Source organism: Trematomus bernacchii, unplaced genomic scaffold (genome assembly GCF_902827165.1).
Source record: "Trematomus bernacchii unplaced genomic scaffold, fTreBer1.1, whole genome shotgun sequence".
Taxonomy (NCBI): domain Eukaryota; kingdom Metazoa; phylum Chordata; class Actinopteri; order Perciformes; family Nototheniidae; genus Trematomus; species Trematomus bernacchii.
In genome coordinates, this window is record NW_022987342.1 from 641,380 (window position 1) to 665,716 (window position 24,337).

At 40.4% G+C, this 24,337-nt stretch overlaps 2 protein-coding genes across 4 annotated transcripts in view; one reads left to right on the plus strand and one right to left on the minus strand.

Moving 5' to 3' along the window:
• Nucleotides 1–19,116, plus strand: micall1a (MICAL-like 1a). 3 transcript variants are annotated; one of them, XM_034128345.1, is made up of 16 exons: nucleotides 1–225; nucleotides 4,589–4,637; nucleotides 7,329–7,470; nucleotides 7,866–7,966; nucleotides 9,140–9,288; nucleotides 10,443–11,227; nucleotides 11,305–11,365; nucleotides 12,123–12,547; nucleotides 13,613–13,989; nucleotides 14,077–14,217; nucleotides 15,037–15,163; nucleotides 15,590–15,680; nucleotides 16,051–16,124; nucleotides 17,095–17,209; nucleotides 17,288–17,334; nucleotides 17,750–19,116. In XM_034128345.1, exons 1-16 carry the CDS (start codon nucleotides 83–85, stop codon nucleotides 17,884–17,886), a joined length of 2,964 nt encoding a protein of 987 aa, XP_033984236.1. In that variant the 5' UTR covers nucleotides 1–82; the 3' UTR covers nucleotides 17,887–19,116. The 3 variants fall into 3 exon arrangements, with proteins under 3 accessions (XP_033984236.1, XP_033984239.1, XP_033984238.1); XM_034128348.1 differs by having other exon boundaries at nucleotides 13,655–13,989; XM_034128347.1 differs by having other exon boundaries at nucleotides 9,143–9,288.
• The window catches only part of cunh22orf23 (chromosome unknown C22orf23 homolog), a 10,155-nt gene continuing 4,165 nt past the window's right edge, over nucleotides 18,348–24,337 (minus strand). Inside the window, exons 3-9 of the mRNA XM_034128371.1 lie at nucleotides 22,692–22,802; nucleotides 21,906–22,003; nucleotides 21,359–21,421; nucleotides 20,915–21,088; nucleotides 20,606–20,737; nucleotides 19,435–19,535; nucleotides 18,348–19,272 (exon numbers count right to left, since the gene is read on the minus strand). Of these exons, the coding sequence (XP_033984262.1) occupies nucleotides 19,240–19,272; nucleotides 19,435–19,535; nucleotides 20,606–20,737; nucleotides 20,915–21,088; nucleotides 21,359–21,421; nucleotides 21,906–21,996 (594 nt within the window). The 5' untranslated portion in view covers nucleotides 21,997–22,003; nucleotides 22,692–22,802 and the 3' untranslated portion in view covers nucleotides 18,348–19,239. The remainder of the gene's footprint in view (nucleotides 19,273–19,434; nucleotides 19,536–20,605; nucleotides 20,738–20,914; nucleotides 21,089–21,358; nucleotides 21,422–21,905; nucleotides 22,004–22,691; nucleotides 22,803–24,337) is intronic.

Sequence of the window (24,337 nt, forward strand, 5' to 3'; positions counted from 1 at the left end):
GACTTTGTGTCGTCTCCCGTCAAGCCTGCTGTGACAGAGAAACGTGATTTTATTGACAGACTACTTGGATACCTACAGTACCATGGGGTCTCTGAAGGCTCTCCAGGAGTGGTGTCGGATACAGTGTGAACATTACAACGATGTGGAAGTAAAGGACATGTCAACGTCCTTTCGGAACGGATTGGCGTTTTGTGCCATAATTCATCGTTACAGACCAGAATTAATGTGAGTAACCCGGAGTCTAACGACCCAACATTAATAGTATCTTGCATTATTAACCAATATGTAATCATACATGAGATTACAGTAGTTCAAATTAACGGTATACGGTGAAAGTTGGACGCATCTTTTTGAGGAGTGACATGCTGTTGTGTTTTCAAATGGTTTTAAAGTACTTTAATACGCAGTATGTTAATCCTTTTAGGATACAAATGAAAAAACAAATCAGTAGCCGGATCGTGAACTCATCTATGCTCCTGTTTAATCCATTAATAGATTTTTTAAAGACTGGGATCATGTGAGACTAGTCTGTTTTTGTATACCTTTTTTGTAGAACGCTGACTACCTTAAAACACTGCATTAACATAACTGATTTAATAACTCTAGTGGTAAGATCCTTTAAAAAAAAAAAATGCCATTTATGTCACATTCGTATCAACAATGTATGTGTTTGTGTTGTATTCTCAGGTTTCAGGATTTTTAGCCAAAAACCTCCAAACATTTTTTCTCTCTAACATTTGAAGTGGGAGGCCACTGTGCTGTTATTAACTCAGGCTGACAAACTATGCCCTGTCTGTAACAACACACCCCTCCTCTCAGGATTTACACCTACACACACATTACAGAAGCTCCCACAAAACACAACAACAGTATCAGTGTGACTAACATATTTATTATAGAGATGAGGCCTTTGTTACGGCAGAGACACCAAAAGGCAGTATTTTTTATTTGGTGAGAAACAGCCTTTCAATACTTACATCTTAAGAATATGAGGGCCGTCATTTTCACTTTAAACTGATTTAAGACGGACAAATAACAGAAAATCTGCATATTTTAGAGGCAACAAAATAATTCTCTTCAATTGTATGCATTAAAAATCCCTTAAATGATTATCATAATAGTTTTTGAACATGTTTTTATTGATTTAGCTCAACTCTTGATCTTTTGTTTCAATGCAGGTATATTTTTGTTCTGAAAAGTTTCTATTAGTTGCAGTGTGTCAGTAAATATAAACAGAAACTCTGCCCTTCATATGACTGCATTGGACATGCATCTCTGTGAAGAAGCACCAGTGTAGCATAACGTGGCTTTATTGGGAATGCACACTCTTGACAGCATCAGATAAGTGTTTGGACTCCTTCTGAGATACGTTGTAGGAGGCTTTTGTATAAGCAGCCAGTAAATGGAGGGGAACATTTGATGATGGAGTGGTTTTAGACAAAAACCATCTTGCCCATGCTGCTAACCTCTCAGGTGGTCCAGGCTTTTTGTAGGTAAATTGGACTATGCCTGAATGATAGCAAACATTCACTTGAGGACAAGTCAGTGAGGTGGAATTTCTCTGCAGTGGAGCTGAAAATAAGCGCTTGGACAAATCCTAAAAACCCAGCTTTGGAGCGCTGCCGCTTCAATTTGTGTCCCAGCATGCCTCCCTCTCCAGCCCTCTGTGTAGCTGCAGCACCCCAACTGAACTCGCTGTGATCCAGACAGACAGTCCGTCGGGCTAATCTGCAGCTGAGACCTCCGCCTGTCAAACTGCATTTAGCTCTAATGGCTGGGCCTGGCCTCCGTAGAGCTGCCCTGCACTCTGCAGCCAATGTATTCTCATCAGAGTAGTACACCGCACTGATGCCGAGGGGGCACGTTAGTACAGTTAATGGCCTCATCTCAGTTTCAGCCCCACACCGACTGTCACTCAGCTTTACTGGAAAGGGAGTAGACATGACAGCGAGAAATCATCTATGGTCCAGTTAACCAAAGTGCATGGGACAGTGAGGTCAGAATTGCATTTTAATTCAATTGTCTTCATAAATGCTGCAGTTGAAACACTAACGTCATCAACTTAGTTTTACTTTCTCCTCCGTGTTGGCATTTTATCTCCATAATCAGGTGTGCACATAACTTTTTGAGTGAGTTACTCAGATGAGTACCAGGAGACAGCGTTTGGTACTCACCCCACATGAAGCGTGGTGTTAATAAGTGCAGTCTTCCTCACTGTCCTCCTCAGTGTCTCCTTCACTGTCCTCTATTTACACTTCTTGCATGCTAGATGATGAAGATGCACCTCCCTGTCTCTTTGTAAGCCTCCAATTTGCTTTCTCCAAAACTTGTTGCCAAAACTGTGAAGTCCTTGCATTTCCTGAGGCCAAGTTGAAGGATCAAATACTAAGAAATTATCACATGACTTGAAGTCATATCTGATTTCAGAGGTGGGAAGTAACAAAGTACATTTATTCAAGTACTGTACTTAGGTACAATTTAAGATACTTGTAGTTTACTTGAGTATTTCTATTTTATGCTACTTTGTACTTCTACTCCACTACAGTTCAGAGGTAAATCATGTACTTTTCTTCCACTACATGTATTTAATACCTTTAGTTACTTTACAGATGTGGATGAATGATGTGAAAATATAATCAAGTGTTAAATCAGACTTTAGTTCCACCTGGAGTAAATCCACAAGCTACCCTGCAGTATACAAAGTCATTCAAACTAATTTTTAAACACTTTAATGATCAATAATTATAAAACATATCATATACATTATTATGAAATGGACCAATCTGCAAAATGACTACTTTTACTGTCGCTACTTTAACTAGATTTTGATGATAATACTTTTCTAATTTTACTTGAGTAACACTTCTTCCACCTCTGTCTGATTTCAAACTCTTCCATTAACAGCCTGAGTAAGTTTGCAGCTGTGTGTTTTACTCCACTTTGTTGTAAATAAAACTGCAGCAGCTTGACCACAGAGCGTGAACGTTGTGATCAGCTGATTTTGCGCAGTTCTCCAGTGTGTGCGCGGGGCACAGAATGTGCACAGGGGAGTCTCCCACCGCAGCCAGTTGACGTAGTTTTGGTACAATTCTGTTGTACACACCGACGTTAACAGCAGCTCCGTCTGTGCACACGGCGACCAACTCTGTCGTCCAGTGATCTAAGCCTCTTTCTCCTGTGAAGCTTCACAGGTCCGTCGGTTATGTCCTGCGCGGCACGGCCAGCACCCAGTTCAATCAGTTCAATCAGTCATAGAAAGTCTGAAGATTTTAGCAGGGAGCGAAACGGCAAAGTGGCTGCTTAATGTCTTTGTTTTTTTTGGACATGTCTAATAATTTACTCCACTGAGTATTGACAAGAAACATGTGTAGGCGAAATATGTGTTTTGTTTTGATGACCTATCAGGTACGCAAAGGCGCGTTGTGACACAAGTGACGTTACGCATTTCAGATTGTTGCCGCGCATGCGTACCTGCGTACCAGTTATGTGCACCCCTGTCCATAATGCATGTTTTGTCCCCCCTGCTCAGATACCAAACTACTGAATATTTTGTATTTATAAGCTCCATTTTTGATTTTCACGACATCACCTATCCAGCAGTGTGTTGGATACCAAATGTGGTAGATATTGTTGTTCATCCCGGTGTTGAACGTATGAATCTAAAAAGCCCGTACAGTACACACACACACACTCCACTCCTGTGCATTCCTCTTTCCCAAAATAAACCTTGGAGCGAGACTGGGTTATGTTTGCAATTCAGATCACACACTGCACTACATCATGCACGTCGGCTGCCACCGTCTGTTCTGCGAGTGTCACGCAGTTTGTCAAAGTTTTTTGGCTGCAGCTCCTTCTGGATACGTTGGTAGATGTGACATAGTGGACTCGTGGTGACGCGGTCTTGATGTTAGAGCTGCTGCTGCTGTGACCATGGGAACTAGATTAGAGAGAACAGAGGTCACTTTGTGCGGCTCCAACACGGAGCTCATTCACAGGGTTTTTCCCTTCTTGAGACTTCCACATGGTCTCCACAAGCTCTCTCACCAGGGTCAAGGTGTTTTTTCCGCCACACTGTTTTCCTACTGTTAACATACATTTACTTATGCACACTTTCCTCCCAGAACACCTCAGACATGTTCCAGTTTACTGCAGGATGTTTACGGGCTTTGGCTCCCTGGCCCTGAGGCATTTCAAAGCAGAGCCTTGTAATTATCGGCCCATCACTCCCCTTTGGTGCGGGAGTTTTTTCCTTTTGTACCTGCACTTTTTTCACATTTTGCATCGTTAATGTGCGGTTTGGGATCAATTGTCAGCTTCGGTAGTTAGGAAGCTTAACTGCTTACCATTCCAGTACATCATGCTGTCAAAGCAGTAATGGCTTTTCAATGGTTCATAACAAATGGTTTAACAATCAATACTGTACTGTCCTATATCAGCATGGCTTTGTTTTCTGAACTAATCCTGATGTAAAAGGACATACTATGATTTGCAGTTGTTGCAGACTAAATAACTTTACACCAACTACCTGCATACCCAGCCTTATCTCAAATTGTATCTTGAAATTTTCAATGTTTTCTTGTCATTTCAGAGACTTTGGCTCGCTGTCTAAAGAGAATGTGTACAAAAACAACCGACTGGTGAGTCTACTTTACTCCACTGGTCTTATGTTGCTTTTATTTAGCTTTGAAGGGAAGTATAAGTCACTTATTTCGTTTTAGGCGTTGCATTTGCTTCTTTCAGCCGTTAAAATATTACTAAGCCTCACATTTGCATGCAGTCATGCTGGGTGTGACCTCAGTGTGTTTGACTGTGTGTCTATGTCTTACTTCATTTCCATGAGCAGAGTGGGAGTAGGCTAAAGCATTATATGTCCTTAAAAACAGCCTGACATAACCCTGTGTGGGGACCATTTAAAGAGGATTTGAAATGCAAAAGGGCTGAATTTGCAGCTTAAAAGTTCTTGGATAGAAACCAATAGAGTCCTTTTGGGGTCTCTCCACATTATCTGTAAGCCAGCAGAACATTGAGGGATAAAGTGGGAGTCTCCTCATTTCCAGTCTGAGCTAAGTTGGCAGCTCTTTGCTGCTGTTTATATCATTTTTATCCAGCTGCTTTCAGGGAAAGTGAGGCGGGAACAAACTGTGTGTGCTGGCTGTCATTATATATTAATGAAGATATTCACTGTATCCATAAGGCCCAAGCCTGAGTATTCTAAAAAGTTAACAAGCACAGATTTGACTATTAAGAATATTCCTTTTATCCTACTCTGTTTGTGCTTGATTATTTCTTAGTATTACTTTTCGAAATGCACCTTTCATACAGGCGGTAGTACAGTGCATACAGGGGTCTACTTTAACAAGTGTTTGACCCTCTTCATACATGACTGACTGCTGTCAGAGGTTGAAACCTTGTTGTCAGTCTTCACTGTAGTTGCCCACATTACTGCTAACTGTAGTCTCTCTGAACGTTTCACTTCCCTCCACTTGCTTACATTATGTCACTTACCCACCCAGGAACTATTCCTCTTGTTTTAGATTCATATCTTTTGTGGAATCATCATTCATATTTAAATAGAATTGCTTTATATAAACAAGTTATTCCAGTGTAAATATAAAAGTAAAATGTGTTAAATGAACTTCAATGATAGCTATCTCTAAATGCTTTCGTTAACTTACAACTGTATCACGTTGATATCAAGATGAATCGGCAGCAGGAGTCAATGAATTTGGGCTTGAAATCTATTTTTAAAAGTCATTTTTGGTTTATCCATTTGATTGATTGAACTGGTGTATGAATAACCTGTATTTCTAGTTGGATATGCAAAACAGCAAGCATTTAATTATTCTTGAATTCCCCCTACATTTAAAACAAAGTCTCATCTCCAATAGAAACACCTGTTTCCCAAAGGGTCCACCTGCATTAAGTTAAAGTCTGGAGGAGGTTCATGAAAGCAGGTCAGGTGACCCAGACAGGCGGTGCTGGTCTGACCTGCTTCTCTGGGTGTTTCTCAATCGCGAGTACGCTTGCTTGGTAGCACATGTCTGCCGAGCATCTTGCTTCAGAAGCGAGTCAAGAATACTTCCTGCCATTCGGAAAACGAAGTGTGGAACACGCTAGCAAGTGTGCAGGTGTGCGTCATATGAGAGGCCCCGCCTTACATCTTCCGCCACAGATTTGGGGAAATTGGTCCGTGCGCAAAGCATTGTGGGGATTTTAAGGCCGCGAAGTCTACTCATGTGCACACTCGATATTTCTCCAAACGGAGTACACTGGGCTCGGTAGATTTCCAAGTATACTGGAGATTGGAACAGTACTTCGGCGGCACTCGATGACGTAGTATGCTTGAAATAGTGGCTCTGAAGCAGCTTTACTCGCGATTGAGAAACACCCCGAGTGTCCTTTTGGGGAACTCTGACTCACAGGTGCATCCTGCTTTGGACTAATTGCAAAGAGAGCAAAATGTTTCAGTTCATAGTCACACACTAAGAATGTTTTGAACTAACGGTTATCTGGACTGTTTATGAAGATATCTGCGTATTGCTAAAAATATGTTCATACAAAATGTACCTTTTGGCATTTCCAACAAGGATAGCTGTGGAACAAGTCTATGAAGTGAAACTGTATCAGTATTGAGCATTAATATACAGAAATTGCAAAAAAAACAGGTTATTGTACAGTGTTGGCTGGATTATCTCAGTGTTGAGTGAGTGCCAACAGATGTATCCCTGTTATGTAACTTCAGTGCCAGTCTAATTTCTTCAGTGGAATTTTTCATTAGACTGATGGTTATCCTCAAAGGACAAAACATTACATTATCAGCAAATGGCTGATGCTTTGGCAGCAGAGTTAGATTATTCAGGACATCAGGTATGCCATGGTTGGTCATGGCAAGCATCTTTTTTTGCAACAAAACAAATAGTTAATAGTCAATAGTTAAATTATTATTTTCTAAGTAGATTGAGCAGTAACGTGTCTTTCCGGTTATGGCAGTTATGATGAACAGAATTCATTTTTAAGAGTTTCCATTGCAGCTTCTTAGTGCCATGTCTAAAAGGTGAGAACAATCTGACCAAATTACCACATCTAGGTAGAAAGATTAATAAGTAATACGTGAGTCTGTTGCTTAGACACAGAAAACAAGTTGGGTCACATGGCTTAAGTGAATTGATGACAGTTGGAATTAATCCATGTTGATGGATGGTTACACCCCTATTTGGTAAAAAATAGCACCAATTACTTTTATTTAGTTATTATTTATTGTATGCATGCATGTCAAAACACTGGTGACCCTTCCTCAGCTTCCTGTCTCTGTCTTTGCCTCACCGTAGGCGTTTGAAGTGGCGGAGACTCAGCTGGGCATCCCGGCCCTGTTGGACCCAGAGGACATGGTGTCCATGAAAGTGCCTGACCGGCTCAGCATCATCACATACGTCTCCCAGTACTACAACTTCTTCAACAACAAGTCTCAAGGTGGTTACAGTCATTTCAGTTGGACTCACTTCATTCTATGTGAACATAAAATGCATATTATGTTAAAATGTTGACTTTGTCACAGATAAAATTAATTTGATGATTTTGACTGAAAATAAATTGAAAAAACTGCTTTAACTTGTGCTATACTGCACGCATTTTCTTTTTCAGATTCATTTGTTAAACATTTTTTTAATTGTTCTAACCTTTTTTTCTATATTTATATATGTATTTTTTTTATAAATAGGTCTTTATTTGCTAAATTGTTACAACAAAATCCTGCCTGGCAATAAACCTGGTTTTGATTCACATGCAATTTTAAATCCAACTTGAGGCTGACCACAGTTTATATAATTTGTTTATATCAAATAACGGATAACTTCCTTTTTCCGCAGCAAACCCCCCTTCCATGAAAAGGCTCAGTTCTGTCGGTCTAAATGAGCCCGCCCAGAAAAGGCCCCCCACCCCTTTGGAAGACAAAGTGGTCGAGTCTGAGGTAAGAGAAAGACTTGGAAGCAGGAGAAACAGAAATGACCTTGTGCACGTGTTGATAATGATTTGTTTTTCATACATAATACCTTTTTAAAAACTGCGTTACTGAACTACATTATTCCTGCATGATACCCGACTGGAGCTGCATGTTAACAAGCTGTATTCTTTAAGTAATATATTGTTTGTGGTGTCCTTCAAAGGCCTGGCTAATCAGACTGAAACCGCTTTTTTCTGTAGTATATCGGATCTGGAGCCTTGGGTTTTCTATATGTAATTCGGCATGTGCTATTCGGGGGTATTAAGTCATCAGATCTGTACAATACAAACCCCATCCTGCCGATGCAGTACAACAATGTACCACATAAGTATTTTATAATTACCACTTCCTCGTGTGGGCTTTGTGTTGCACAGCAGGGGAATAAAGCTCCAGAGGTATCGTCAGTCTGTAAAAATAGCCTCTGTATCCTGTCTCTCTTTTCTTTCGCATGCCTTTCCTCCATCGCCACACTCCCATGTACTGGCAACCTCCCCTCTCCACTTCCACCCCCACCCCCCCTTCTTCAGATGGAAATCCATTCCACTCCCTCCTCTTCCTGCTCTTCTTGTTCCTCCTCACATCTGAGCCCCCCTCCTCTCTCTCCTGAGCCCAGGCAGTAGGTTAGGGGTGGGGGTGGGTTAGGAGGTGAAAGTTAGGTCAGTCTTTTTTAACCATCTCTTGTACAAAAAGAAAATACTAACTGTAGTACTATCCTAACACTGTGTGCCAAGTTTGGGAATGCGCTGCTGCTAACCCCCTCGCCCTTTTTGTTTTTACTAAAATACTAATTTAAAAAAAAAACTCTAAATGCCTAAAAATAATATCAAATCATATAAAAAAAAAATGGGACTGTTTAAGCCACTAACCCAAGCTGTTTGGACTCTTTTACTAATAATGTCTTTATGACATTATGTAAAATTTGTGTTAAATCATGTTTAAAACTGAACAGGAAATGCAGTAATGAAGCACACAAATCAATAAGCAGTAGGTGGCAAGTAGACGTAGCTAGTTCAACAAAAATGAACAATCCACATCCTTAAATTCTGACTCCGTGTTTGATCTCCCCCTCCCCCATTGCTTTCCATCTCCCCCCCTTTCCCTGACGTCCCCTTCCCCTGCGTCCCGGGTCGCTCACACTAGCAGAGCCAGCCTGAGGAAACTGGCGTAGAAGCGGCCTCAGCGGTGAAGCGCAGCACGCTCAGCAGCACCTGCGCCGCCTGCCAGAAACACGTCCACCTGGTGCAGAGGTTCCTGGTGGACGGCAAGCTCTACCATCGCAACTGCTTCAGGTAAACACTGCAGCTAATTTGAGTTTCTTAAAGGGGACCTATCATGCAAAATGCACTTGTTGATGTCTTTTATACATAAATATGTGTCCCCGGTGTGTCGGGGAACTCACGCAGCGTCAGAAAATAAAACCCTCTCTCTTTTCCTCCGTACCCAAATCTCTCAAAACGGGGCTACAACGGAGCTGATCCAGATTTGCGTCCGATATGACGTAATATCGGAAATGTAGGCTGACTTTAAACCCCCGGCCCTATCAGAAACGTTGCTATTAGAAACAATGCCCGAGTGTTTTGGACGTAATATGGTCGGTGTTTACATTAGCATTGCTAACACTCAGAGCTAAGCTGTACTGGAGAGCATGTGTGTGAAGAAGCAGGAAATAAAAAGGAACTCACCTTGTGGTATAACCGGCAAGAGAGAAAGCCTTTGAGCTCCATACTGTTTCAGAAATAATCCTTGATAATCCATGATATGGCGTTTCATCACCGCAGAATCTGCCGGTAGAATCTCCCGCATGAGCAGGCATAAGCTCCGCCCCTCTTTTTATTTTTATCAATTATTATTATTATTTTTTTTAAACCTTTATACCCCAAATCAGCACTTTTGAAACAGGAAGTGAAATAGAGGGATATGAGGCATGGCTAGAATGGGTGATCTGTTTGGTATTTTGAGCAAAACACTTCATAGACATGTTTTTTATATATTTGTATATATCTGAGACCTATGCTATTGCCTAAAAATAGCATGGTAGGTGACCTTTAAAGTGATTATCCTCATTATTTGAGTCCTGGTTGATTTGGCAACACCTGCAGTCAGTGGTCATAACGGCTAGTGTGAGTTAATACTACAATAAGAGCTACTGTGGTATCTATTTACAGAGAAGCCAGATACACAAACAAGCATTATTTTATAGTTGACCTTTTTCCATTATATCATGAGTAACCTTGCCCATGTTTCACCAGCTGAATGATTTGAATGTGACCCAGAAGAAGTAACAACCATTCATGCCTCATTTAGTGTGAATTTAGATAACAGGAATTTCTGTCTGTATAATTTTGCCCGATTTGCCTATGTTTTTAATCTTTTGTAGCTTTATATCTCAACATTCTTTATGACCTCTTGTTGATCTCACTGTCCTGTGTCTGTGTTCTCTCAGGTGCACGGAGTGTCACAGCACCTTGCTTCCTGGATCCTACAAATCAGGAAGTAACTCTGGGGCCTTGGTTTGTACACATCACCTCGCAAGGCAAGCTTTAGCCAATCAGAACGGCCGGCCGGATCTGAGTAAGAGACCCCCATTGGCTGCTCAGTCTGTCAGAATTGGTCGCAGCCCGGTTCCTCACACCTCGCCCTCTGAGAGGGAACACGCTAAGACTCCTTCTCCTGTAAGACAAACAAATGAGACTGCCACGCCAACAAATGAGACTGCCACGCCAACAAATGAGACTGCCACGCCAACAAATGAGACTGCCACGCCAACAAATGAGACTGCCACGCCAACAAATGAGACTGCCACGCCAACAAATGAGACTGACACGCCAACAAATGAGACTGCCACGCCAACAAATGAGACTGACACGCCAACAAATGACTCTGTCCCAGTCACCGCTGTCACAACAAATACTGCAGACTCTGTGGAAGAAGCAAAAGAGACGGAGGGCAGTGTGGAGACCGAGGTGACACCGCGCTCTTCTTCTCCTCCAAACCCCTTTGATGAGAGCGACGAAGAAGAAGAAGAAGAAGAAGAAGTGGAGAAAGAGGAAGAAAGTAAAACACCAGCCAAAGTAACGACCAATGGGGATCTCCCTTCTACACCGCTCATTCATCAGGAAAGGGCCAGTCGGCCAGTACCGGCCCCCCGCCGCGTTGCTGAGCCCACCCCCCCTCCTCGCCCTGCACCGCGGGTCCGCCTCCCCCGCACGGCAGACAGCCCTACAGTCGGTGCGTACTCACTGCACAATATAAATGATTACATGTAAAAATATGCACCTGTCCTCACAATGTTCTTAATATCACAGGTGAACACCAGAAGCCTCTGATTCCTCCCAAACCTCGAGAAATATCACGCTCTCCTGGAAGGTAGCTGAACTTCTGTTAATGGCCTCTTTTTCTATCCATTGCCACCAATGCATCATCCTTCAAGGAATACGTCACCCACAAAAGCAATCATGTAGATATCAATTTACTCAAGCCCTGTTACTTTTCATTCTTAAAGAAAACATCCAAAAACTGAGAAAAGTCATGAGGAATTGAAGTAAAAGGTGGCCATGTTTCACAACAGTTAAAAAATATATCAAATCATTATTTTTATAAACTCTCACACAAAGCATGTAGTATAATCCCAGTCTCATTTAGCCAGTAGCATGCTAGCTACCCGAAATACATGTATTTTTCAAAAAACCTCACTATTTCAAACAATTGTACATAAAACTGTGTATTAAATATGATTGTTTTACTTAAAATGCATGTGTTTGGGAAACAGTGAGCATATGACTGGATAAATAAGACTTGAATAATATTGCACATGTTGTGAGAGTTTGTTAAAGGATGTTACGATATAGTTTTTGATTCATTAAGAATATAATGCATTTTTAAGCTCTTTAAGTTCACCCTAGAGGGAAGCCAGAAAAACAAAGTATCAGTCATTTATATACAATTGTCATTTTGTGGGTGATGTTTCTTTTTTGGAAATCATATAATCATATCTGTCTCAGTTCTAATTTCCATCTCGTCACAGCATGTAGTTGTGTGCCCCTCCGTTTCTGTTTGGTTGTATTTAGTTGCCTCCCCCCCCTGTATGACCCCTCCCTCCCTATCTGTGTGTCTCACTGTCCAGCCTGTCCAGTGGTACCCCTAAACCCAAAGACCCACCTTGGCTGGCCCTGGTCCAATCAGACACCAAGAAGAAGAAAGCCCCTCCCCGTCCCCCTGTCGGACTGGCAACCCCTCCCAACACAGGCTCTCTGTCCTCTCTCAAAGGGGAGGGCTCCAGACCCAGCACCCCCCCTGCGCCCGCGAACCCTTTCGACGATGATGACGATGAAAATGTGGAGGTGGAGGAAGAAGAGGGCGGTGAAAGTGCGATTCCACCCACAATTGCGGCGAGTCACCCGTGGTATCGCATCACCCAGGCAGCAGACGCCCCAGGAGCAGACCCTCCCCCCACCGGGGGGAGCTCGTCTCGCTCCGCCAGCCCCGCGAGCGCCAAGAACAAGAAGCGGCCCGCCCCTAGGGTCCCGAAGCCCCCAACAGGTCAACAAGGTCAGTTTGATCAATGTTTCATTTAAATAACATCAGAGGTTGCACCATTCCTAGCTGTATGCTGTTTCATACAAGAAGGAAACGCCAAGACTTTAAGACATTTAACATGTTTTAATATAATATCCCCCCACCACTAAGTCTTTTTTGAAGGGGAACATGCGTTTGCTCATGTTGTAGTTCCCTACACTGCTAGTGCATGTTATCCAATAACAGCATTTAAACATTGAGTGGAAAACAACACGTCTTGCAGTGTTTCAGTTCATGGGTATTGGGATGGAAAATGGGATGAATATTGGATTAAAGATTAAGGAAGATATTTTAGCCTTCTTTTTTTTCCGATCAACCTCTCCCCAAGGTACCAAGACAAGCGTTCTTCATATCACCATCGCATTGCCAAAATAAAAAAAGAATGATGTGTGTGTGGGTTTTCTTACATCCCATATCCCGAAGCCCCTTAAGTGATTGCACGCATGAATAACAGGCAATGATTCTTCGATAAAAGCCATACCCTGTAATGATTCAACCTCTTATCTTATAGATGAGGCTCAGGGGAGAACCACCAGTGTGTTATTGTCTTCCTAGCACTAAATAATCCTACACAAATATGATATCTATAACCTGGTGTAATCACTGTGAATAGAACATACAATCATATTTGAATGGGTTGTTTGCGGATGGGGAGTCCGGGGTATTTTGAAAACACTTAGAAACTGAACAGAGGTTTTATAAAGATTAGTTTTCTAGCTACATAAAGTACAGCTTTATTTTGAAATGCCTATATTATGTGCCATACTTTTTATCGATTTTAAAACATACATTTAAAACATACTTTCAGTGATTTTAAAGCCAACCGCCTTCAAATAAATAAATACTTAGTACTTCAGCACAGTTAAACTGGAACAATAATGTGAAAGTACAAAAATGAAGTGTGTGATGTTATAAATAGATGTTCATTGTTTGTTCTTTTCTCCACCCCCTCTCCACCACGATCTGTCTCTACTTTGATTCCCGTTTCATTTCTGCTATTTTTACTGTTTTCTTCACTGAACCTTCGCCCCACTGCAGTCCTCCCTCACTCTCAGCCCTCCTCTTGCTCCCCCTCCCCAGCCCTCAGCACAGAGAGTCTCTCCTCCGGCTCGGACCACAGCTCCTCCCGCCGCCCGCTGGGTGGGGGTCCCAGCAGCGACCAGGAGCACACCTTCACCAAAAGTGTCTCTGAGCCCTCCATCTGTTCCCCCTGCGACTCTGTGGACTCTCCTTCCTCCTCCTCCACCGAGCGCCTGCCTCACCCTTTCCTCAGCCCCCACCCTTCTCCATCATTTGCCAGCTCCGCTCCCGCCACCCCCCAGAGCAGTCGCAGCTCTGGGACCCGAGGGGCCGCAGCCCCTCCTCCGAGACCCCCCACGACCCTCAGCCCATTGGCCTCAGGAGCCGCCAATAAGGTACCAGGTCCACCTCCAATAGAAGCAATAACACAAACACAAAATTCTGCACATTATGTTTCAGCTGCATCTCTTTGCTCATTTCAGCGGATCTGTAAGGAGAACCCGTTCAACAGGAAAGCTTCTCCCTCTCCTTCTAAATCCAAATCCAAATCCAAACCACCAAAAGGCCCCCGACCCGCCAGACCCCCGGCCCCGGGACACGGCTTCCCTCTGATCAAACGCAAGGTACAGAAGTAAAACATTTTACTACAAGGACGTTTCATGACATGCTGTACTAGGACTTTTACATTATTCCAGACTTACAAACTTAATAGGAATATTACAAATAATATAAAATAAAAACATACAAGATAAAACTACAACAATTAAACCACAATTAATAATTTAAATGAAAAAGACATTCCTATGTTGCCAGTGTTTTCTGAGCCTGAATGATACGGGGAGCATCTCTCTATCTGGCTGATGTTCTTCTCTTACTCATCCAAGCCACAAATACAACTTTTACATTAGATGTTTTTAAAAGTGCCTCACATGAAGGATCACTAGAGAACAATTGACTGGCACTTTGCCTTCTGGGAACCTGAACCTACTATCTCATCGCTATGAGCCTCAGCATGCTTCTCTCCTGGAGCTGCACCATAGATAAGCTGTATGCATAGATGTGCAGAAAGCTCTTAATATTGATCATTTTACAACAGTTACAGAACACATTTACCTTGATAAGCATCATACTTTCCTGTCATTGTTGATATATATATATATCATCAGTCAGATCAGCACTGGGAAAATAGCCACGGTAATGTACTTCCTTGTAGTCATGAAAGGAGTATCGCACAAGTGAAACAAATACAAAAGAAAAAGGAAATCTTATCCTCTTTAATGAGATTTAACTACATTATTCTATGTCTTTTAATTACATTTTCTTTATGACATACTTCTTATGAATTTGTTATGGAAAACTACACTGTGACATTTTTACGACTTCATCGGAATATAATACAATATTTGGAATGGCTGAGGAAGTTTTTCGCACCATGCCTCCAGGTGCAGTCAGACCAGTACATCCCGGTGGAGGACATCCACGGGGAGATGGGTCAGCTGGAGAGGCAGCTGGACGAGCTGGAGCAGAGGGGGGTGGAGCTGGAGAAGAAGCTGAGGGACAACCCCAACGGTAACACATCACATTACGTTTAATAGATGTTTATTTTACTTTTGTACAAGTAAAACAAATACAAGTAATACTTCCACTATTTGTATATTATGAAGTCGGTCTAGTTGCTATAAATATACACAGTGAAAGTACCAAAAAGCTCTATTCAAGGAAAAATGCAAGCTTTGCAAGAGCAGAGCGGACGGTTAAATTAATTAAAGCAGGTTCTAGTAGAAACCCAAAAAGACAAGTAAGAAAAATAAGCATACCTCATCTAAAATGAAATACTTTTTTACCTGAAAAGCTCACAAAAGCATCATTAAGAACGTGGACCCCATAAAACGTGGGGTTGGGATGGCAATAATGCTAGATATCACCTGTAAAGAACAATGCATAATAACAGAAACATGATCAATACATCTCTGTGTTCCTCTGTTGTGTTTTCAGATGAGGATGAGGAGCACCTGTTGGTGGACTGGTTCACTCTCATCCATGAGAAACATCTTTTAGTACGAAGAGAGGCTGAGCTGGTCTACACGTGAGTATGAGACGCAGCAGACGTTCGATCATAGGCCTTCATCGGTTATTTCTCCCTCAATTCCTTGGGAGCGGGGTAATTATTGTGCAGGGAAAGTTATTGTAAAAAATTCAAAACCTGAATGTAATAGCAGCGGAATTATTCAGTGCAGCGCATCAGCCGAGTTCCTGCTAGTTACTCAGAGAGGATGAGGCATTTTCTCTGCTGAATCCTTTGCTTTTAAAGTGTAGGTCCATAATTATTTTTACGTGAAGACTTTAAGAGGCCCTGTTATGCCTTAGGGCCCCTTGAATGTAAGGTAGTGTTAAAGTATGTTAATGAATAAAGGTTAGCGGTGTGTAACATACTGTGTACGTGTTGCTCTCTGCAGAGCGAAGCAGCAGAACCTGGAGGAGAGGCAGGCTGACGTGGAGTATGAGCTCAGGTGTCTCCTCAACAAACCAGGTGTGTGTGACCTCACCATGTTAACAAGAGTCATCACAGTCTGACTCGTGACTGTGTGTAATGCTTGGCTTAGAAAATTAGCAACCCAAATGTAATTTGTACATCTGCACACATTGTATTAAAGGGGACCTATCATGCAAAATGCACTTTTTGATGTCTTTTATACATAAATATGTTTACCCGGTGTGTCGGGGAACTCACGCAGCGTCAGAAAATAAAACCCTCTCTCTTTTCCTCCGTACCCAAATCTCTCAAAACGGGGCTACAACGGAGCTGATCCAGATTTGCGTCCGATATGACGTAATGTCGGAGATGTAGGCTGGCTTTACACCCACGGCCCTATCAGAAACAATGCCCGACTGTTTTGGACGTAATATGGTCGGTGCATGTTTACATTAGCATCGCTAACACTCAGAGCTAACCTGTACTGCACAGAGCATGTGTGTGAAGAAGCAGGAAATAAAAAGGAAGTCACCTTGTGGTACAACCGGCAAGAGAGAAAGCCTTTGAGCTCCATACTGTTTCAGAAATAATCCTTGATAATCCATTATATGGCGTTTCATCACGGCAGAATCTGCCGGTAGAAACTGCCGCATAAACTCCGCCCCTCTTTAAAAAAAAAAAAAATGTGTTTGGTATTTTGAGCAAAACACTTCATAGACATGTTTTTTATATATTTGTATATATCCGAGACCTATGCTATTGCCTACAAATAGCATGATAGGTGACCTTTAAAGTAGAATCACTAACTTCTTTTTTTATCTGTGACAAGTTTTGCACACACATTCACTAAAACCTACTCTACTCACATTAATTATATCCGTTTATATATTTCTTCTATCAACATGAATTTAACTCCTTCTGTTTAACTTGCACACTGTATTCCTGCAAAGTGCACCATGTTCCCATTGCATATTAATACAATTTAAAAAAAACTGAAATCATTCTGTATCATCCTTTGCCTCCTCAGAGAAAGACTGGACGGAGGAGGACAAGAGTCGGGATCAGGAGCTGATGTCGGAGCTGGTGACGATCATCGAACAGCGGAACCAGATCGTCAACAACATGGACCAGGACCGGCAGAGGTAACCTGCTGCTTCCTGTCGATCTGTGCAGCTCTGATCAGTGACACTTTGTTTCTAACACGTGTCATTCTGTCACAGGGATGAAGAGGAGGACAAACAGATAGAGGCCATGCTGAAGAAAAAAGGTATGATGAGGAGTGAATCCATTTGTTGTGGGTCACAGATTACCATGTTATTATCTATGTATGTACTTAGTTTGTCCATACATGTAGGCTTTGTTCAAAACACAAGCTCATTTGATATATAAAAAAAAAAAAGATTTCTCATAGTTTGCCTTTTTTAATTTGAAGGCAGTTTTTTTAATTTAACTTGAAGAAAATATTTCAAAAATAATATTAAAAAACCTAAATAATTAGCAATCTAATAAAAAAAGTATAATTATATAAAGCAAGAGAATAATTTAAAAAAAAAAGACTAACTACAGGTTCTTTAGAAATGTGTAAATCTCTCTTACTTTTTTTCTTCTTATTTATTTTGTACTGATTTTACAAACATTAAGAATTGTAAAGCAATTTGCGGTCTCACTTTCCTCCTCGTCAGACTTCCATAAGGAACCGGAGGTTGAGCCGCAGCAGAAGAAAAAAGGGGGGAAGTTCAAACCCATCAAGGTGCTGAAGAGGCTGAGCCATAAAGGGGAACCAAGCAAGAGCCCCCGCAAGGAGAAGAAATCCCCGTAGACACAACGCTTCTCCTCCAAGAGGATATGAGACTTTTTTTTTAACAACTAAGGCAGATTTAAAAAAAGGATGTGAGCAAAGAAGATAAGAGGAGGTCGTCTGACTGTAGAATGCCCTCACCTCTCACTCCTTACCTCTCCAAATCTCCAAAGACCTTTTTTCCGTTGCCTTTGTGTGATTTTAGAGAGACGGTACGACGGCTGCTTTATGAGCGGACATGTTTGTAAGCCTTTGAAGCAACTGAGGTGACCCGCAGGTTGTAAACGACTGCACTGATTGGTTGTTGCTTCACTCTCCTTGTCTGCCACAGCGTGTCTGACCCTTCAGGCCTTTATCAAGGCTTCACAGCTCCACAGTTGATCCCTGAGTGTTGTATTGGTTTGAATCTGTTCCCAACACATTTATTACCCTCTGCTCCTGAAACCCAAAGATAAGAAGCTGGATATCTGAGGTTTTATGTCTGGTTTGAGCCCGTGGTACGAGTTTAATTTTTTTTTTATCTAGCAACGTCTACTCATGAAATGCTCGATCAACAATGCATACCTAAGCTCTTCTAGCTGCTATGTTATGACTGTCTATGGGTCCCTTTTTTTATTTCTCCTGTGATAGTTTTGCGATGATGTCCCTTGTGTAAATGCATATCATCAAAGACGTGGATGTGAACGTAGATATACAGTATTAATAGGAAGTTGTGTGACTGGAAATCAGATTGACTTAGAACGGTCTGAAGATAAGTATTGTAGATAACCTTTAACTGCAGGTGTCAGAAAGTGTATCAGTATGAAAGGTCACACATGCAATAATGAACATTAGAAAAGGCAGATGTACAGTATGTTAACAACTGTAGCAAAGCACCAGCTTATAACAGACTAACCATTAGGGGAGAAACCTGAATATGCAATCATTAATTTATATTTTACGATGCCTTTCTGTGTGTTTCCATGTATTGCCTTAAAAGTGGATAGGAAAAAATGTGTTAATATTGTTTGTACGTGCCATTTATTTAATTTCAGCGTCATTTGTTTGATGTAACTGTCAGTATGTTTACTCATTCTGTTCCTGTTAGTCCTCCATTTGAACTGTAGTCTGCGTTGTGTCTCTGCTCTGTGCCTGTCCTCCTGTCAGCTGTAACCAAGGGCTTCTGTAGCGCCACATGTTCTCAAACAGCAGCAGGATTATTACAAAACATACTGACACTGGAAGGCAGAGGAATAAAATAACTTACTGCAAGTCTTTCATGTTTCTTGTAACTTTAGTGTGTGATACAGATAATAAGCCATGTCTACATGTCAGTGGCAGTGAGTCTTCTCTTCTTCTGTCTATTTTATCTCCATCTTTTCTGTGACCTGCCTCTCAAATGTCAGACTGCGAGTCTTCTCCAATCCTCTGTTATGGAGTCGTGACAAAGCGCAGGAGAAAAGACAATATCAGTTCACGAGAGAATGAAGAATACTCTTTTTTTCTGTGAACCTAAATGTCTGAATACAGACTTAAACTAATGCCATTATATAGGATATCAAAATCCTTAATAATTTGAGCTCGTATCACCTGGGATATTTCCGAGTTGATGATGCTGGTGTACTGCCTCTCCTGACCCAGTGAGCCCATCTCTGCCAGGAACTGTCTCCTCTCCTGTATCTCATCCACAACTACAGAAGAGAGACATGTTATTATTAGATGCATTCAAAAGGAGTCGGATATTTTTAGTCTAGAGTAACACAAAGCACAATTTACATTTAGGCTGAAAAATAGAAACAATGAATCAGGCTGCATTGTGTTCCTCAACAGCAGTGCTTCTCAAAGTGTGGTCAGCGGACCACTGGTGGTCCGTGAGCGCCCCCTAGTGGTCCGTGACTATATTGGTAACATTTCACATTTGAAATAAATAAATAAATAAATGTAAGTTTTCCGTACTCTCGCGGGAATATCTCCGCAATGGAGCGAGCTTAACTTTCACTTTCGATTGCATGATATAGCCCAGCGCAACACCTTCATCACACATGTTCCCTTCGTTTATAAATAAATCCTGTAGAGCAGTGTTTCTCAAACCTTTTCATACCAAGGACCACTTAACCAATAAAAAAACACTCACCACCTAACTCTACAAATATCCAAAATCACATCGTTTTTCTAGAACAGATTACAAATCGCCTGAAAATGGTACAAACAAGTTTTTTCTCATATTTTAGACATGCTGTATTATGTCATTTTCCGGATATTTTCGACATACTGCGGCTTTTTTGACATACTCCACTGTATTGTTTTTACTTATATTAATGACATACTGTACAATGTATTTTTTCTCATATTTTCGACATACTATGTTAGTTTCTTTTGCATATTTCGGCCTTCCTATACTATGTTGTTTTTTCAGAATACTTCGGTCTTCCATAATATAATTTTTTCCTGAAAGTTTCGGCTAAATATACTTTGAAAAAGGACAAAGTACATATTTTATTTAATTCAGAAAAATATAAATAGCATAAAAACTTGAAATGATCAAGTGTTAAACGTTAATATCAGGAAAATGACACAGTATAGTATAGTACAACAAAAATACCAGAAAAAAGGCATACAGTAGTGTAGTATGTATATTACGTATAATGATATGACTATTTTATTTTTTCCTGATATTATATTACTTGAACAAATCGTACTATATTTTTGGAAAACTAAACAAAGTGACATATTTTCTACAGCATACAGTCTTTAGCCTCACCTATCTGATAGCGGTCTCTCTGCTCAGCGACCTCTTGGTTCCGACAGGCAGAAACATGTTGTGAAGCTTTGGGCTCTTCTTCTCCTGTTGCCAAAATATTCTGAAGCCTCCTCTTCTCTTTCTCCAAGTCTCCTAGGGTGGACAACAAGAGTGAAGACTGAATGATTCTCAGGATGCAGAAAACAGAACAGAAACAGGTCACCATCTTTTAGTGAGGAATAATATGCGATATAACGCAATAATATGAAATGTAAGCAAGTCAAAGTCATACAATCAGGATAAATAATAATGACGTCAGTTTCTACATACTTGAAGGACCAGGACAGAACTTCTCTCTGACGTAGCTGTTATCCGAGCGACAGGACTCAGCGCTGCGTCTCTGAGGCTTCCCTGGAACACGCTTCTGGACACATTGACTGGTTTTCAGCTGAACGGGTGAAGATGATGGTGTGGGGTCAGAGTTCAGAGGTAAAGCTGTTCCATCTGAGGGAAATGTAAAATAGATAAATGAGAGCCTTTTGTGGCAGGTCAAAATGTAATGCTTAATGTTTCAAGACATATTTATTAGGTTGTGTTATGATCTGGATGTTTAACACTATCATATGGTGGGTTCTAATCTGTAATAAGAATATCCATCATGATAATTTCATCATAAAACATTGTAAGAATATATCAAATGTACGAACTTCATGTGTTCTTATAATAAAATAGTATCACACAAACCCCCCACCTCTCATTCAAAGGTATACTTACTTTTGAGGCATTGGTTGATCTGTTTTTTCTGGAGGTTGTTGAGTCTTGATTCCTGCATCATTACTGATCCCAGGGAGAAACAGATTCACATTTTAAAGCAATCAGAGCCACACACCATTAATGAATGGACGGAAACACTATATGAAAGATATATCATGGACAACATGTCTTTCTCCTGATTTCGACCAAGTGGGCATATTACATATAACCTATACAGTCAGACTTGGGCTGACTTAATATAACAAGTGTGAGAATGTTATCCAATATATCATCACATCTAAAAATTGTACATAAATAAAGCAAATGTTATAAAATAAATCCTCTGGAAGAACCAGGCTGTGAAATGGATAACAAACATACTAAAACATGTTTTAGGTCTGCACAATGCTGAATCGACTTGTAGTTATGTCGATACCATGTATTTATTTTAAAGAACAAGCCTACATAAGTGCACTGTGCACACAGGCTTAAATACACTCAGACACACACGTCACCTCCTGTGTGTGTGCTTCCCTACACTAGAATATCAATATGTGCATCATCTCACGTCTCAGCAGGTCCTGGGTCTGCTTGCTGTACTGGGTCGCTCTGGGCTTGTTCCACAGTCCTCCATCTCTGCTCTGTGAGGAGGCCTCCATCTGTAACCTCAAACACACATAAATAACTGCTGTGGCTCAGTGGATAGGGTGCTGGTCTTCGAATCAGGGGGTAGCAAGTTCGAGTCCCACTGCAGTCAGCATGTCGTTGTGTCCCTGGGCAAGACACTTCACCCCAAATTGCTCCTGTGGGGATGTCAATTGCTTTGGATAAAAGCGTCTAACAAATGACATGTAATAACTTATCAGCACCCCTGGGGCTTCATTCAGCATTGTCTCTGTTCTGTTGAAAGCTGCATGTCAGATTTTGTGAACATGAACAATTCACTAAACAGGGTTTAGGGATGGTGCCTCAACTTCTTGACAAAATAAATAAATGGTAAATCATTTTAGCTACATATAGCATACTATGTTAGGAAGCAGCTAAGCTTTAAGAGGGATTTGGGCAGATTCTGGATCACAGCTGCAAGGTCAACATACAGATAAGGCGTGCTGGATGCATTATTTTTTCAAAAATAATTCCAAAATGTACAGAAATCATCTATAAAATGCTTAACTTTCTCTGAAATAGCACAATGCAGCTTACCTAGATTGTGTTGACATTAACAAGGGTTGGTGCACTTGCTAGGATACTAACTTTGACAGTTATATGCTAAGAGAGGGTGATAAATAAGTTTAGACTGTAAGAGTAGCATAAAATACACGATAATACTTAACAATAATACAAAATAACTCACTTTAAATAAGTTTTCTCCTGTAGCAAGTCCTAATGTCGGTCGTCCTCCGGGTTACAGACGGCAGTGTATGTATGTTGCCATAGCAACTAACAACAGCTTCAAGCTCTTCCGCTGGAGGTGCATAATGTTCGCATAAATAGACTAATAAAACACACATTTTATAAATAACTTTTTTCCTTTTCTTTTGGAATCACATTACATACTCAACTCGCTCAGTTTATTTAACAACAAAAGGATCCGAGTGATTATTATTTGTAGTAGGCTTATGTAGATAGGCCTATGTAGTTTTAACAAATGGCCACTAGATGGAGACAGACATAATTATGGTTGTGTTGATACTTCGATTGATAATGTGCAAAACTAATTATGAATTTGTTACAAACTAAAAACAATGTAAATAAATGTTTCAAAGCCAGAATTTAGAATGTACATAACATACAGCTCTGGAAAAAATGAAGAGACCACAGCAGCATTATCAGTTTCTCTGGTTTAACTATTTTTGGGCTATGTGTTTGAGTAAAATTAATGTTTTTTTTATTATATTCTATAAACAACAGACAACCTTTCTCTGTGTTGGAATTCAACAGACAATTGAATGGCTGTCATACATGTAGAGATTGAGATTTAAGAAACTCTGGCTTCTTAATTCACTTATATTAACTTTAAACGCTCTATATGCATAGCATCTATATTATTCCCAAATAAGCCCATAAGCATTTTAGGGTATATTTTTGTTTGATATTTATATATTCCTAAATTATTTAGGGTACGACCAGCCGTGGATTAAGTATTTTGCTTAAATATAAGTACAAATACCTACCACACTGTCAAAATAATACTCTGTTACAAGTAAAAGTCCTGCATTGAAAACCCAAAGTAAAATACACATAATCACTCAAATGTACTTTGAGTATTTAAAGAAAAACGAACTATTGTACTAATATATTATTAGATTGATTTTACTCGCGGATGAATGTAAAAGCTGTATTTATCTGTTGGTTTAGGTGGAGCTCATTTTAAGATATGCACAATGCAACCTTTTTTTTTTGTTAACACAATGCAACCTAATTATTATTTACAGTGGTGTAAAGTAAATAAGTACATTTACTCAAGTACTCTCTTTAAGTGCAATTTTATGGTACTTCTACTTTACTTGAGTAATTCCATTTTATGTTACTTTGTACTTCTATTCCACTACAAAACCGAGATAAATAGTATACTTTTACTCCACTACATTTGTGTAGAACCTTAAGTTACAGATATAGATTAATGATAAACAATATGATCAACACTTAAATAAGACTTTAGTTATACCTGTATTCAATTCACATGCTACTACAAATACAATATTGAAAACTTGTTCCACCTTTACACGCCTGATAAACACAGAATATATATACACAATATATGATTGTGAAATGGGCCAATATATCCGCAAAGATATCTGCATAATGAGTACTTTTACTTTTGGTACTTTAAGTATATTTAGATACAAATACTTTTGAACATTGGGTAACATTGTCAATACAGGACTTGTACTTGTAACAGAGTATTCCTACACTTAGGTATTTCTACTTTTACTGAAGTACAAGATCTGAGTGATTCTTCCACTTCTGATGATTATTTTAAACCATGAAACTATACAA

Excerpts from the sequence above, each read along its gene's own strand:
- micall1a (XM_034128345.1), top strand. The coding sequence starts at position 83 with ATGGGGTCTCTGAAGGCTCTCCAGGAGTGGTGTCGGATACAGTGTGAA. Across the intron at positions 226-4,588 it reads CGTTACAGACCAGAATTAAT|AGACTTTGGCTCGCTGTCTA; the intron begins GTGAGTAACCCG and ends TTGTCATTTCAG. Across the intron at positions 17,210-17,287 it reads ATGGACCAGGACCGGCAGAG|GGATGAAGAGGAGGACAAAC; the intron begins GTAACCTGCTGC and ends ATTCTGTCACAG.